This window comes from Microcaecilia unicolor, unplaced genomic scaffold, assembly GCF_901765095.1.
Source record: "Microcaecilia unicolor unplaced genomic scaffold, aMicUni1.1, whole genome shotgun sequence".
NCBI lineage: Eukaryota > Metazoa > Chordata > Amphibia > Gymnophiona > Siphonopidae > Microcaecilia > Microcaecilia unicolor.
This window is the reverse complement of record NW_021963083.1, coordinates 188466-205663: the sequence shown is the minus strand read 5'-3', so window position 1 is coordinate 205663 and position 17198 is coordinate 188466. Positions and strand designations below refer to the sequence as shown.

General features: G+C 42.5%; 1 protein-coding gene across 2 annotated transcripts in view; it reads right to left on the bottom strand.

Annotated features, from left to right (window-relative positions):
* LOC115458903 (DNA repair and recombination protein RAD54B-like) overlaps positions 1 to 17198 on the bottom strand; it is a 94259-nt gene that overhangs the window by 9206 nt on the left and 67855 nt on the right. The window contains exons 3-4 of one of the 2 annotated variants that reach the window (XM_030188748.1): positions 13503 to 13659; positions 8623 to 8683 (exon numbers count right to left, since the gene is read on the bottom strand). In XM_030188748.1, coding sequence (XP_030044608.1) covers positions 8649 to 8683; positions 13503 to 13659 — 192 coding nt within the window. In that variant the 3' untranslated portion in view covers positions 8623 to 8648. Of the gene's footprint in view, positions 1 to 8622; positions 8684 to 13502; positions 13660 to 17198 lie in introns of those variants that run through there. The other variant, XM_030188749.1, reaches the window with a different exon arrangement.

The window sequence follows — 17198 nt, the reverse complement described above, 5'->3', positions numbered from 1 at the left end:
ACAAAGCAAATATCACCCTCCTATGGAGAATGAATGACACAAAAAAACAAACAAACACGAAAAACTTACACCACGAGAGGAAAAATAGATCCGGTAAAATTCTGGCAACATATCTACCACGAAGGATGGACAATAAAGGCAGATATAATCCAATTCCTCTCAGAATGGGATAATAGATGCAAATTAATACTAGACAACATTGCCCCAATCCAAACCAGAACTTCGCATAGAAAGAACTCAATTCCATGGGTCAACGAAGAACTGAAACAACTCAAAACACAGGTTCGGACATTAGAACGTGCTTGGAATAAAAAGAAAGACAATCCCACACTTACGCTTGGAAACAACTCCGAAGGAAATATAAATATACCATAAGACAATCCAAAGACTATACTACAAAACTGAAATTGGACCAAATTACAAAGACACACACAAACTCTTCCAACTCGTGAACAAATTGTTAGACACCACACCAGTCACGAATAACAGCAAAGACGCACCAGGAGCTAACGACCTTGCGAAGTACTTCAAGGAGAAAATCATACAACTACAACTCAAAATACCTGTTAGCTCCATCGAATACACCACACTCCTAGACTGCCTAGACCCAGACCCCGGAGTATACCCAGCAGATAGTATTTGGACTGAATTCGAAATATTATCAGAAGATCTCATCTCACAAACGCTTAAAAGATTCGCCAAATCTCACTGCAAATTAGATATATGCCCAAATAATCTTATGAAATCGGCCCCTCAACAATTCATAACAGACCTAACGAACCACGTGAACTTTATGCTACAAAATGGACTCTTCCCAAGTGAGAAAGGAAACATTCTACTCACCCCCATACCTAAAGATGCAAAGAAAAATGTCAATGAACTAACTAACTATAGACCAGTAGCATCCATTCCCTTAATTACCAAAATAACAGAAGGGATGGTGACCAAACAACTCACAGAGTATCTATACAAGTTCTCAATACTACACGACTCCCAGTCAGGATTTCGCGCTAATCACAGTACTGAAACCGTACTAGTTACACTTATGAACAAATTAAAACAAACGATAGCAACCGGCAAGAACATACTACTTCTACAATTCGACATGTCAAGCGCCTTTGATATGGTTGATCATGGAATACTATTACACATCCTCGAATACTTCGGCATCGGAGGCAAAGTTCTCAATTGGTTCAAGGGGTTCCTAACCACACGCTCATACCAAGTGACAGCAAATTCGATAACATCAGCCACATGGATACCTGAATGCGGAGTTCCACAAGATTCCCCCCTCTCACCGACCATGTTCAACCTAATGATGACACCCCTGGCCAAATTACTATCGAACCAAAACCTCAACCCATACATATACACTGATGATGTAACAATCTTCATCCCATTCAAACAAAACCTAAGTGTAATTTCCAACGAAATCAACCAAAGTTTACATATCATGCATTCTTGGGCAGATGCATTTCAGTTGAAACTCAATGCAGAAAAAACACAATGCCTAGTACTTACCTCACAACACAACATGGACAAATTTACCACCATCCACACACCAAAACTAAATCTACCAATCTCCCACTCCCTAAAAATTCTAGGAGTCACCATTGATCGGTACCTAACACTTGAGAATCACATGAATAATATAACCAAAAAGATGTTCCACTCAATGTGGAAATTAAAGAGAGTAAGACCGGCACAGGGATTCCAAGATGGCGCACTGAACGCACGCACCTGTGTTTGCTCCGCGGAGCTGTTGCAGTGAGACGCTACTAGCGGGACCTTCGGCCCCTCGTTCGCGATGGGAAAGCGGAGGGGGAAGGTAAAGGAGCTTCCCTCGGCTCCTGGACCCTCTTCAACGCTGAAGCAGTCGATCCTGCAATTTCCGACGCTGCAACCGGGACCTCTGTGTACATCAACTCCTTCTACAGCTACTGACGCGTTGACGTCAGTTGGAAGCGGAGATGGGGCTTCCCTGAGCCCCGGGGAACGCAGGGCTCCACCACAGCCGGGGAGTGAGGTTTTCGCAGCAGCCCTACCAGAAACGGACACCGAAGGGGTGGATTAACAGCTGTTAGAGGGGAGGACTGCAGCGAATTGGAGTGGGACCCAGGATCAAGCATTTTCGGACGAATTGGCTTTAAAGGTATTGCCACAGGACATTGTTTCTAAACTCCCTCGTTCAGGGCCCCCACCTCATTCCCCTTTACCAACAGGTGGAATAAGTAAACCCACTATTGTGACGCTTGAGTCACTGTGGGATATGGTATACAACACTCACTCCTCTATGCAAAGTATGTTAAAAGAAAATTCAAATGACATTAAAACTCTTTCAGAAGCTGTTCTGATACAGGCACAAGTGACTGCACAGCAGTCCGTTAAGATTGAAAAAGTGGATACCAAAATTCAAGAAATGGGGACTTTGGAATCTACTTTGATTAAAGATAATAACTTTTTGCATAAACGTTTGGAATATCTGGAGAACCAGGTCCGAAGACTTAACTTTCGATTCCTTAATTTCCCCAAATCTCCGTTAATTCCTTCGATTGAGATGGTGAAAAAATATTTGAAAGACGTTCTAGGAATGGATAAAGACTCATTGCCCCCCATAACTCAGGCATACTACATCTGGAATACTGTGGGGACTTCGGGAGATCCCCCAAGGCGAGAGATGGGTGAAGAAATGAATCTCACTTCCTTCCTGGAAAGTTCGTTGGAAGTCATTACCCATAGGACGACTATGCTTGTCACGTTTGTGCTTGAGCCAGATCGGAACGCTGTATTAAGACTTTCCCTACGGCACTTAGATAGGCTTTTTATGGGCTCCAAGGTTAGAATTTATCCTGACCTCTCTAGGCCAACACAAATGGCGCAAGGCCTTTTTGGAACTGCGCCCCAAAGTCGAGGCCTTGAGAGCAAACTTTGTATTACGTTTTCCTTGTATATGCCAAGTAATGCTTGAGGGTAAACAATTTCAATTTATGGACCCTAAACAGCTTAAAGATTTCTTGGAAGCTAGAGTTAAAGTGACAGTTGTATGCCCTCCCACATAGTAGGCTGGAGTTTGAGCACAGAGATGGCAAAAGTGTGTTAATTTGTAACTTTGTTTAATATTTCTTTTTCCTTTTCTTGAAATCACCCTTTCTTTAATTGTGGACAGAAAATAATGTCTGTATTATTCCCTTACGCTTTTTGCGTTCATAAGTTTTTTCTTTTGAATTGATGATGGATTGCTAAGTCACATTGGTTTGTGAGTTATTGAAACTATTAATAAAGATTATAAAAAAAAAAAAAAAAAAGAGTAAGACCATTTTTTCCCAAGGACCGTCTTCCGCAACTTGGTACAATCACTGGTACTCAGTCATTTGGACTACTGCAACTCATTCTACGCCGGCAGCAAAGAACAAATACTCAAAAAACTCCAAACAGCCCAGAACACGGCAGCCAGACTAATATTCGGAAAACCAAAATATGAAAGTGCGACACCCCTACGAGAGAAATTACATTGGCTCCCACTCAAAGAATGAATCACGTTCACAATATGCACCCTAGTTCATAAAATTATCCATGGAGATGCCCCAGCCTACATGTCAGACCTAATAGACCTGCCACCCAGGAATGCAAAAAAAATCCTCTCAAACATTCCTTAATCTTCACTTTCCCAACTGCAAAGGTCTGAAATACAAATTAACGCACGCCTCTACCTTCTCCTATTTGAGCACGCAACTCTGGAACGCATTACCACGCAATCTGAAAGTGACCAACGAACTGACCAACTTCCGTAAATTACTAAAGACTCATCTCTTTGAAAAGATATACCACAAAGATCAAAACATGTAAAAATCTCCAAATATACCCAGAAACTTCGTAACGCGCCTAATGTCTTATAATGTATTCTGCTATACCACTATCTGTATTCCTAATGTATGTTAATGTGTTCTGTAATACCATTATCTAACATTTCATGACCATGTAACCCAAAATCCTCTGTAAAACCAAATGTATATCCTCTTCTTATTTCCAGTATCCATGATGTATTGTAAGCCACATTGAGCCTGCAAAGAGGTGGGAAAACGTGGGATACAAATGCAACAAATAAATAAATACATAAAAACTAAATCCTCCGTGGAATTAAGTACAACAACTATAAAGCACATCAAGCTTTTCACAATTTACTCCAGCAATGTAAATTTATTCCGCTCTTTTCCCATTCCCTCAACTCCATAATTAAGCATCTCCTTCCTCTTTCTTCCATCACCTCCGTCCACATGCATCTCCTTCCTCTCTCTTCCCTCTACTCCATCCATGTGCATATCCTTACTTTCTTCCCTCACCTCCATATCCAGCATTTAACCAACCCTCTCCTCCCATCCCATCCCTTTCCATCACTTCTCCTCTGCCCTCCCCTCCATATCCAAAGACTCTCCCCATCCCCCCTATTCACCCCCCCAGTTTCAGTCCCCAACCCTGAACCCATCTATACCATCATTTTTCCACCACAGCCCTCCTATACATCCAGCAGCCCTGCATTTAAAAAATCACAGCGAACAAAGACATGAACCAGCTTTTTCGCAACTGATGCAGCCAACACTCCAACTTCAGAACCACAGATCACCTGCGAAAAAAGCATCAAAAAAACAATAACAATACAGCAGAGAACAACAAAGACCGCAGTGGGGCACCTAAAGGCAGAAGGCCCTATGTGACCGCTCCTGTCACCCCTACCTAAGACCAGCCCTACCCCCCTCCCTTTCTGTTCCAGATCCCCCATGCTCCCTCCCTTCCTCCCTCTCTCCCCCCCTCTTTCCCAGGCCCCCAAACCTCCGAACTCCAAACCCTCCCTCCGAGTCCGACGCCCCGCCCTCCATCACTTTCCTCCCACTGATAGCACAACCTACCCCGCCCACCACTTCTCCCAATCTTCCACCCAGAAACACACAAAATTCTTACCTCGCAACTGGCAGCACCAGTGAAAACTAACAAACTCGGTGATTCACCCTCCCTTTACCTCTCCCTCAGCTGACAACACCGCCTCTACTCCCGCCCACATTTCCTGTTTCCGCAAGGGAAAACCAGAGAAAAACTATCACCTGACAAAAGAAACAAATCAAGCTAGCACGCCACATTCAGAAAGAAGAAAGTCAGAACAACCACTAAGACAAGACGGCAAGCAGCCCTCAACAGCCTTTCAAGACACAATTCAGATAAACAAAATTCAAATAAGCTAATCTAAACAAAAACTCTTTTGACATGCACCATTATATATCAAACCACATATGCCACAACCCATTTTGACGGAATCTGAAAACTTACAATCTTTTTTATTACAATCGATTTTAACAGGATTCTTTTGCCACTAAACTATTTTGACGGGTCTTAAAAAACAAAACTATTATAACAGACCTCATTTGACCAGGTACCAAAAATTGTATATAAAAATTTCTACATTAATTTATATATGTCGCTTTTAGAATATATATATAATCTTTTATTGGTTGTTATTGAGTATATTAATCATTGATTTTTATGGACATCAGTACATTTCTATATGTTTTTAATTTTGTATATCTAGACACATCTCGTTTGTCATTATACAAGTTTTAAAATGTCATGTCATTTGTTTTGTAGCCCCTGACGCAGCCCTGCTGGGCGAAACACGGCCAGTGTCGGGCTGATTCTGAATATTTTTGTCATATAATAAATTAATATTTCTCTCTTATCAATCTGCTCTTTTGTTTTTCCATTTTGGAGTTTGAAGACCGGTTGCCCTGTTGTTTTCTTGGACTCAGCTTGCATTTGTCCACATTAAATTTCATCTGTCATTTGAATGCCTAGTCTTCCAATTTCCTAAGGTCTTTCTGCAATATTTCACAGTTCGCATGTGTTTTAACAACCTTGAATAGTTTTGTATCATCTGCAAATTTAATCACCTCATTCATCATTCCGATTTCCATAATCATTTATAAATATGTTAAATAGCACCAGTCCCAATACAGATCCCTGCGGCACTCCATTGTTCACCCTCCTCCATTGAGAGAAATGACCATTTAACCCTACCCTTTGTTTTATATCCAATAACCAGGTGGAGACCTGCTCAATACACACCCACTCCCAGTGTCTGACATGGGTCTAGTAGCCATAGGGACTGATGCACCTGACACCAGTGCAAGGCTCAACACAGATACTGATGCAGACGTCAAGGATTCAGACCAGGCTCCTTAAAGTTTCTTTCTCTGAGCCTCTCTGGCCAACTGAGTCCTTTTCTTCATACAAATGCAAAGAATACCGTGGAAGGGGTATGTTCAGGCCCCAAACACTGGACACACCAAGAATGAGTGTCCTTTCCAGAGATGGTCCGACTGAACCGGGCACAGTGCTTAAGGCCACTGGGTACCTTCAATGACATGGAAAGGAAAACAGAAACGGCCAAATCAAATGACTTGATGGTGAAAAGGGGGGAATCACCAAGAAAAAGAAAGAAAGAAAGCCCAACCGGAGCTCAGGTCTGAGAGGGCCTACTGAGCACAACAAAATGAAGAAAACTTAAAAAGTGTGCATAAAATGAAACTAAAAACCATAAGGGAAGAGGGAAAAAAAACCCTAGGGGAAAAACAAAGTATTCGGGAAGAATCCCACAAGGAAGGCACAAAACAGCTGTTTGAAAAATAAATTGCACCAGACGCAGTGAGGGAGCTGTGAAGCAGCATGTCTTCTCCTTACAGCAGATCGAAGATGATTGATGATCATGTGCATGTGTGGAGGGGATAATGTTGTGTGTCTTTAAAGCTGTACTAAGCTTTAAGCGTTCTGCACCAGGCGATGTGGATATCATCACCCACATGTGACAAAGATATGCCTGCTTGTCCTTGGAGGACTCTGTTTTAACTGCAAGAAGGCTTTTTGTCTCAGTTGCATAGACCTGGCCACATCAGGAAATATACAAATAGCCTGGCCACAAAATGTAAGTTTTCTTCAAAACTAGTAAAAAAAGGCCCGTTTCTTAAGGCAAGGAAACGGGCGCTAGCAAGGCAATCCCCCACCCTCCCTCGCTGTGTCGCTCTGTCCCCTCCCAGCCTCCCTGGCCTGCCACCCACCCAGTTCAAGGCCCCCTCAGGCCCCTCTCACCGAGTTCCACACCCCCCCCCCCCTGCGTTACGGACCCCTATACCCCCCTTCCGCGACCCTGTAGACCCCCCCCCTTCTTGCCGAAAACTGTCCCCCGCCGCCGTCGAGTACCTGTGCTGACGGGGGACCCCAACCCCCCATCAGCCGAAGTCCTGTTCTGGCCTTCACAGCGTTGCTTCCTCAATGATCTTCTGTTCAAGTTTCTGTGCGCAGAGGAACTTGAACTGAAGATCACTGAGGAAGGAACGCCGTGAAGAACAGAACAGGACTTCAGCTGACGGGGGTTGGGGTCCCCCGTCAGCACAGTTACTCGACGGCGGCGAGGGACGGTTTTCGGGGTGAAGGGGGGGGTCGACAGGGTCGCGGAAGGGGGGTCCAGGGGTCCGTAACGCGGGGGGGGGGGGGTTGAAATCGGAGGGAGGGCGGAGTGTAGAACTCGGTGGGCGCCGCGTGAGGGGACACGGGGTGTTGATGTTCGTCGGGTGGGGGGGTGGTTTGGTGATGCGGCGAGGGGGGGGTCTGTGTTGCCCCACTCCCTGCCACTTGCTCCAAAGTGGCAGGGAGCAGCGCACTGACAGTTGATTCCCAGGCAGAGGGAGGAGTAGGTACTCCTCCCCTTGCCTTGGAATCAGCTGTCACTGACGTCAGTGCCTTCTAGCCTGCCTAGCAGACCACCTCCGAGGGAGCCACGGTCCCAGGCACATTAGAACGTTGGAGGTGAGAATTATTATATAGGAAGTATGACTTCAAAATCAACATTTTTTGTTCAGTAGTACTTACTGAGACCAGCAAAGTAGCTCTTTTAACAATATTGTCTTTGGATGACTCAAGAAACTTTGTGTAACATCAAAACTATTAGGGGAGTTCAAAGTATCAAATTCCCTTCATTAATGGATCTCTAATAATAAACATTCTTAACCCCTAACTCCTCAAAATTTAACTTCAAAATTTTCTTAAAATACATTTTAAGAAGTTCAAAGGGAGACAGAAAATGGGTGACTAGAAAATTCAAAAGCCTCATTTTCTAGCTCTTACATTTTAAGATGAATAGACAAAGAGGCTCATTTTCAAAGCACTTAGCCTCCCAAAGTTCCATAGAAACCTATGGAACTTAGCCTCCCAAAGTGCTTTGAAAATATGCCTCAAACTGTCTTTATTAACAGCTGAACCTGAAAGTCCATTTTCTCCGTATTGTTTTTCAATCTGAATAATCCTCTTATCTTGTTCAGAAAACTTCAATGCTGACTCTTCAGTGAATTTACTGAGCTGTGAAAGGTTTTCTTGCAGGTTCTTATCCATTCTAGTAAGCAATTCAAATACATATTTTATAGAAATATCCTGCGTCTCTGTATTCTGCTGTCATTCAAAGTTTTATATGAAAACAAAACTGGTAAAAGGTACCTTTACCTGTGAGGATCCTTCAGAGCCCATATTCGAGCAATTCAGAGCAAGACCCTCCTAAGAAGTCCATTAGGGGGTAATAACATTCTCTTGTACAGGAGCGTTAACCAGCTCACTTAGTAAACCAGGTGTGGAGATAGGGTACGGCCTCCTGTGGAAAGAGAATACCAAGAGAGGAGCCAGTTGAATTGGATATAGGAAGTTGTGTTTTCAAGGATTCTAAATGGGTATCCATAGGCCCCTTGACTACAACTGGCAGCACCAACTTCTTCCCTCTTTTCTGTTTCCCCACTGGAGTGAAGCAGAGTCCCTCACTCCACAGCTGCTCCAAAACAGTGGGACCCATGCTCAAGCTTCACTGGCAGGCTAGGCATCCACAATGCCTACAGGATACTGAAGCTGTCTCTCCGATGGCCTTCTGATGTATCCTTTTCTTGATGTTTACCTGTTTTCTACTACATTTTGTGAGTCTATGTTCAGATTTGCATGTATTATTACTACTACTATTTAGCATTTCTATAGCGCTACAAGGCGTATGCAGCGCTGCACAAACATAGAAGAAAGACAGTCCCTGCTCAAAGAGCTTACAATCTAATAGACAATAAATAAATAAATAAATAAATAGAGTAAGCAAAGCAAATCAATTATTAATAAAGACCTCTGAAAATTTAAGAAAAAAACCGCACATCACTCTTCAAAAACTTCAGGACTTTTTCTCTAGTCTATCCCCTTCAAGAAATCTGAGCTGACAGCTGTTCTGAGGCAGATGAGCGTGGAACCACTTTGACATTAAGCATAAATGCAGAATATAAAGTCAATAAATTCAATCCAAATCATCTTAGTTGTTCAGTTAATGACGTCTGACACCTCATCTAGAATTTCAGCCTTTGTGCCTCGAGGTTATAGGAAGAAGCACGTACTAAGTTGGCAGATGCATCTTGCACCGACGACATTCTTTGATGACAAGGTTAAAAAAAAAAGACAGTCTATGCTATCGAAAACCACTGCACCACATTGCAATACCTCTGCTATATCTCCAGAAGCTACATCATCCTCCAAGCAAAAAAACCTCAACTCAAAAGAGAACTTTCTACCATAGAAAAAGAACTTTTGTACCCTTTCCTAGGCAACTGCAAGGCACCCAATGCTAACCTTATGCAAGGCCTTGCCAAAGAGAAAGATGGTAATTAACGTGCCTGCCACTGTATAACCTAAGCAGCCTTCTTCCTTTGGACTGCACTGCCCAAATACCAGTTCCTATCACCAATACTAATCCTTTCCTACCTGTAGGAGGTTGGAAGCTCTTTCTGCAGGAATAGCAAAAAAAAAAAAAAAAAAGATTCCTGGATACTGAAAGCCACCACCATGTCACAGTGCTGGTAGACGATGGAGCAGGTAAAAGACTGACTGGAACATGGCATAGATGTGCTATGCCTTTGGCTGAGGTCTCAACAACTCTGGCTGCTGGCTAGGCTTGGTGGTCATGCTCAGCATTTTGGCATTCAAGTTCCAGCCTTCTGGGGCCACAGCAGCTCGAATCACTGGTTTAGCCGGAGCAGTTGCAAACCAAGGCCATCCCCCAGAGGTGCTGGAACCTTATCCAACAACTCAAAGCTGCAACTGATCCATCCAGTTGGTAGGAGTCTCTGAGCCACACAATTTGCTATAGGCCACCCGACCTTTTATGGCCTGTGGGAGAGAGGTATACTGCTGAATGCCTGAGCCATTACTCGAGATACTACGTCATATCAAATGCTCCCAAGGCAGATGTTGTAGAAGCTATAACCGTAGTTGAGTACCAGAGCAGCCAAATAACCAAAGCAGGTGAAGAGGCCACTGAAGGCTAGAGCTGGCTACTAGCGTAGGGCAAAACCCTAGAATTTAATAGCAGAGAATCAGTAAACAGGAGTTTCTTGATGTGGCTATAGGAAAGGTCTGGCTATCACTACAACTACCGCAGAGCGTACTACTGCCACAGCTATGCTGAAGAACTGAATGATAGCACGATAGTAAGAAAGAACTGGCTACAGATGCAGCTAAGTGCATAGACAGCCACTGTTATAGACAAAATGAAAAGCTGTTCTACTGCTGTAACCGCATACTGGAAGTTGCTATAGCTATGGCCCAGCACACTGATGAGTCTATGTTGACTAAGTGCAAGATGGAGCATCTGAGCCATGGTACAGAATTCTACCATGGCTGCCCCTGTACAGGTGATTGCTGCCAAAATGATGACCTACAGATGATTTGATGGCAAGCCGAGTCAAGTCCTCGGGTGCTGATTTCTATGCATTGCCCCACCAGAGGCAAAAGATGCCAACAGAGTGACCTGTCAGAGAAAAAAAGATGCCAAAAATATGTCCTGCCAATAGTCACTGCTGTTGACACAGTGGAATACAAGTGGCTGCTGAGGAGACGCATATCATGCCAGCGAATGCTGAAGGTGACTCAACACCCCAGAAGTGGCTGCTGACACTGAAGCAGTGCCACAGAAGAGACAGCTGATACTGAAGCAGTGATAAGAAGGCAGCTGCTGTTACTGAAGCCATACCTTGGCTGCTGAGTGCTGTGGCTGTGCCATGTAGTTAACAGTAGATGTAGCTGCCGCTGTTAAAGCTGTGCCCTGCAGTAGAGTGCTTCCATGCAGCTGGCTGCAATTGCAGGAGCTTCTTCATATAGCAGGCTGCTGGTGTTGGAGTTGGCACATGTAACTAGCTATCATCAAGGCTGAACCATGCATCTGGGTTCAGCTGACACCACTAAAAGGCACTGGTCTCTGCCAAAGCTGTGCTCTGCAGCTAGTTTCCATTGGCGTAGTGCCCCATATTGAGCGAATTAAGTTGAAGTTGTGCCATGCAGAAGGCCAGTGCTGCTAAGACTACACTATGCAATTGGCTGGCAATGTGGAAGCAAAGCCATGCAGGCAGGCATGACTAGAGCTGGAGAAGCTGCATGATAGCCTTAAGGGGCGAATCACAAGAACTAATTTCTTTTTCCATCTCCATCCGCTGGTTGACGGACATAACTATTCCCAATGGTCTGAACTGATCTGGTAAGGATGCAAAGGAAAGAAGGGTTCTGCTGTCATAGTGACATTAAAGGAAGATAAGTCATGCAGCTAGATTTGGACTGAGAGGGATGGAGATGGTTCAGTAAGGAATGGGATACACAAATATAAGCAGGAGCAATAAGGGTGTGAATGAGGGTTTTGGTAATGCATCCAGAAAGGAACAAATTTTGGAGAGGTTTTAAAGAAATGACACATTTTAGATATGCTATGAACATGTGTAAAGGAGAAAGGAATTCAATACAAAATACCTTTAGTATGCTGCAAGTTAAATACATTTACATGTGCTCGTAACAACCAATATGGTGTCATAGGTATAGTCACGCACATAACTTTATAAATGAAACTTACAATTCTCCCATATGTATCAAAATGCAACTTTAGGAAGTTCACGTGATGGCTGCCGGAAAAGCAAACATGCTTTGCAAAGCTCCCAGACCTCACTGCAACACTAATGATTGTTTTGCATCCCCATCTTGGTAGAGTAACAGGCTGATTTCAGTCCAATTACATAATGTCCAAAGCAGAAGGTAAGAAAGAAATGAAAACCTCCACAGCCTCAGCAAAGATAAGTAAAGGTTTCCACCAAAAATGACCGAGTTTATTACACCAAAGGCTGCAAAGCTGGGCGCACAGACTGATGGGGCACTCTCTGAAAATGGAGCAATCTGACAGGCCACACTGGTCTCTCTGATGGTGGAAATCCAATCAGGTAATACTATAATTCATAACAAAGTTTTACCTGATCCAGAGTGAGGTTGGGGACATTAGACTGGAACTGCAGGAGGTGGTGGAGTGGCTAGAAAGCACTTACCTTTTATAGAAATCAACAAAAACAGTAACAAGTCCATGGCATACACACCCTAGGTACTTAACTAAAGGACTGGATGGAATATCTGTTTTGACTGTCATTCAAGGAGGCCTAAAGAGACTGGGTGTCCACCCCAGTACCCAAAGAGCAGTAAGTCTGGACCCAGAGAAGAAGACACACAGGAGATGTAAAGAATTTCTGTATTCTTTCTAAATTGTGTTTCCTCTAAAATAATTTTTTTAGAGATTTCTGATCACAATAGGCAGGGAGAGCTGCTAATTACAACTTGCACACAATAAAGCAAATTTGGCAAAACACAAAAAGTTACCCATCTTACTTTAAGAGTCATTTAACTGTTTTCCAAAAGATCAGAGGATTATTTTTAAAACTGGGGTTTAGTTTTTAAATGCGTTCAGTTTCGCCCAATCTTACTTGGAAAACAAACTACAGTAGTATATACCACCTAGCTCCGTTGTTGGCTCCTATAGTAAAACATTTTCATTTACCATGGCTTTAGGCAAAAGTTTGTAACTGCATAGGCCCAGTAATTTGGAACTCTGTTCCTAAAGAACTATTTATGTAAGAACTATTTGGTATTTCTCATATTCATCAGTGTTCAACTGAAGTAATGTAACATATTGTGCTGGCAATTTTATTTGTATTTATCATCATGTTTGATTCCCATTTTATGGGCTTTTTATATGTTGTCTCCCACTACAATGGTGTAGAAGTAGCCTAATGATTAGTGCAGTGGGCTAAGCAGATGAACTGGATTCAATTCTCACTATGGCTCCTTGAAATCCTGGGCAAGACACTAAACCCCCTCCATTGCCCCAGGTACAAAAACTTGGATTGTGAGTTCACAAAGGATAGAAAAAATAACTATATAATATGCAAACTGCTTTGATTTTACCACAGAAAGGCGGTATATCAAATGTCCTACCCTTACCCCCCACCCCCACCCCCTTTACAAACAAATATGCCAAACATGACTTCACGGACTGGCCCTTATGGAATTCTCCAGAAAATCCACTGGTTAATCTAGCCCTCATAACAGTTGAGCAGAAAGAGAAATGAATTAGATTATCTTACCTGAGTTAGGTTCAAGCCTTGGTGTTTCAGTACCCTTAGAATTTTTCCTGCAGTTTATTTCATTACTGTTTTCCCAAATCTGAATAGAATGAACACTTTGGTCACAAGTTTGGGCAAAGGCTTGTAGAGTCATAGGGTTATTTTGCTGTTTCTTGTTCTGCAATGTGAGTTAAATGAAGAAAACTAGGGGTTACATTAAAGTCCTCGTAATACAACCATATTTGTGAAATTATAAGAAAGGGTGTTACTAGGCAGAGTAGCTGTTAAGGTGCATTAGAGCCCTAACATGCATTTACATGCCCCTTAACACTTGTTAAAGAGAAATAACACACATTAGGTTATTATAATGCACACTGATATGAGGTACTGAGGGAAACATGCAAATGCACATAACAGCTCATTACTATGTAAACTGAATAAAGTGATTTATTGTGAATCCCACAAGCCACATTATTCCTGGAAAAATACTGCCAGCAAAAAGCTGGTGGCATTTTTCCATCTTGGGAGTACAGGGCTGCAAAGCTGTGGTCCAATGTTCCTGGGCACTCCTTGAAGTGGCTAGCATAAAATACTCAGAGCTGAACCACTCCCTCTCCCTCCCCCAATCGCCCCACTAGGGACAGAGAAAATAACTGAATATAATAAATGTAAACTGCTTTGAATGTACCTCAGAAAGGCAGTATCAAATCGAATTGGATCGAACTGGTGGAGGGGTAGCATTGTATGTTAAGGAGGGCCTTGAATCAAAATACAAAAGTGCAAAACCCTTACGAGAGAAGCTACACTGGCTCCCACTTAAGGAACGCATTACTTTTAAAGTATGCGCATTAGTCCACAAAATTATTCATGGTGAAGCTCCAGCCTACATGTCTGACTTAATAGACCTACCACCCAGGAACGCTAAAAGATCATCTTGAACTTTCCTTAACCTCCACCTCCCTAATTGCAAAGGCATAAAATACAAGGCGCTGCACGCATCAACCTTTTCTTACATAAGCACGCAATTCTGGAATATACTACCGCGCAACTTGAAAACAATCCACGAACTAACCAACTTCCGCAAATTACTGAAGACTCATCTCTTCGATAAAATTTACTGTAAGGATCAATACACATGAAGTCCACACTCACTGTTCCAGAAATACACCAATATATTCTTTTCTGAACTCTCATCCCCCGTAATTTTATCACACTTAAACCTTCACTCACAAAATATGTTAGACCGAATGTTCATTTGCTAAGGTTCTATTACCCTATTAATTTCCCTTTGTCTCTTTCCATTGTTCCATTGTTCTTTTCCTTGTCCTATTCCCTAACGATACCTTGACTCTGCTTTCGCTTAAATTCTTACAATGTAATCCATAACTGAATTGTAACAAATCGTATTTCCATTATTTACAATGTATTGTAAGCCACACTGAGCCCGCAAATAGGTGGGAAAATGTGGGATACAAATGCAATAAAATAAATAAATAAATAAATAGATTGAAAATTCTGCAGGAAACAAAACACATCCTGCAATCCCTATGTATTGAAATTCCATGTGTAAAGGGGAAAAGGATAGTGATAGGAGTGTACTACTGTCCATCTGGCCAGAATGAACAGATGGATGTAGAAATATTATCAGAATTTAGGAAGGCTAACAAACTGGGGAACACAATAATAATGGGTGATTTCAATTACCCCGATATTGACTGTTTTACTATCAGGGCATGCTAGGAAGGTAGAACTACTGAGAGAACTATATTTCGCATAAAAGGAAGTGCAGGAGAGACTCTTAAAACATCCCAAACTATAAGGGAAAGATTTAGTGACTTCCATGCAGATTTATATACTCGAAATCTATCTATACAGGACAATGCTATTCAATTATACCTCGAGGGATTAGACCTTCCGACTTTACAGCCAGAGCAATTGGATATGATTGAGGCTCCTTAAGGCTATTAAATCATTGAAGACAGGTAAATCGCCAGGCTTAGATGGCTATACAGGGGAATTTTACAGAGCCTTCGCCCCTCAATTAGCACCAATACTGACAGAAGTTTTAAATTATGTGAGATCAGGAGGGGTCTTACCACCTACTATGAAAGAGGCATGGATAGCAGTGATCCCTAAACCTAACAAAGATGTAACTGATTGTGCCTCTTATTGTCCCATATCAGTACTGAATGTAAATGTGCGCATTTTGGCAAAGGTATTGGCCTCTAGGTTAATTAATGTTTTACCATCTTTGATCCACCCAGACCAAGTAGGCTTTGTCCCTAGTCGACAGGCCTGATAACATTCGGTGCATGCTTGAGATCATGTATATAGCTGAACAACAAAAAGTGCCCTATTGTTTCCTCAGTGTCAACGCGGAAAAGGCCTTTGATAGGGTCCATTGGCCTTTTCTATATCACACTTTACAGCAGTTTGGGTTTGGGCCAAATTTTATTGGTTGGATTCAAAAATTCTACTCTTCGCCTAAAGCATGTGTTAAAATAAATGGGAATATTTCTCCTTTCTTCGAGTTACAGAGAAGTACTCATCAGGGATGCCCACTCTCACCACTCCTCTTTGCCCTGGTGATGGAACCATTGGCATTAAACATTAGGAATAATTCAGGGTTTGTGGAGTGCAGGCTGGAGCCTGGGAATCCAAGGTTGCTCTTTTTGCGGATGATGTTTTGCTCTCTCCTCCCCTTTGGATTCCTTTCCGACCTTGTTTCTGGAAATTGAATCCTATGGCCAAGTGTCTGGGTTTAAAATTAATTTTATTAAGACTGAAGCAATGGCACAGGGGCTTACTGCTGCAGACTACCAAACCTGTAAACATCTTTATCCTTTGACCTGGGTGCCCAATGGATTGCGCTATCTGGGGGGTTGTATTACTAGGAAACTTGAAGATTTAAGCTCTGCTAATTATACCCCCATGCTTAAAGTAAGACTGATTTGGAGCGATGGGATCCTCTGAATTTGTCTTGGTTTGGTAGAATTTCTACAGTAAAAATTAATATCTTGCCCTGCCTACTCTACATTTTCCAATCCATACCAATGCCCCCTAGTGATCAATTGCTTCTGTCTTTGCAAAGACGCATCCAAAAACGTATTTGGCAGGGTAAGCGGCCTCGAATTCCATGCTCTATTTTATACATGGCTCGTAAGAATCGAGGTGGTTTGGGGGTACCACAGTTGGGGTTATACCACAGGGTGGCTCAAACAAAGGCGGCGGTTGAATAGTATCAGGCATCTATCCATAAGCTGTGGGTACATTTGGAACAACATATGGTGGGTAACCCTTTGAGGTTAGGGCAATTGCTTTGGTTACAACCTAAACATAGATATTTGAAACCAACCCTTTGCCCAATTATTCAACACACTTTTTCCTATTGGGACAAATTGGATAGAAGGGGTTTTATAAATTGTATTTGTCTCCTATAGCATATAACTCTGCATTTCCTCTGGGATGCTCTTCCTCAGTTTTCACTAGGTGGAGGAGACATGGGTTGCTGCCTTGGGGGCAATTAGTGGATGTTGACATTTTTTTTCCTTTGCTGACTTGGTGGCCACATATCAGCTGCCTCAAACTGACCTTTATGCGTATCACCAGCTTATTCACTTTTTTATTTCATCCAATTTGAAAAACAAATTATTAGGGGAGGAAACCTTCCTAGAAGGTATATGTGCTGACTTTAAGGGTACTAGATGCCTGATTTCC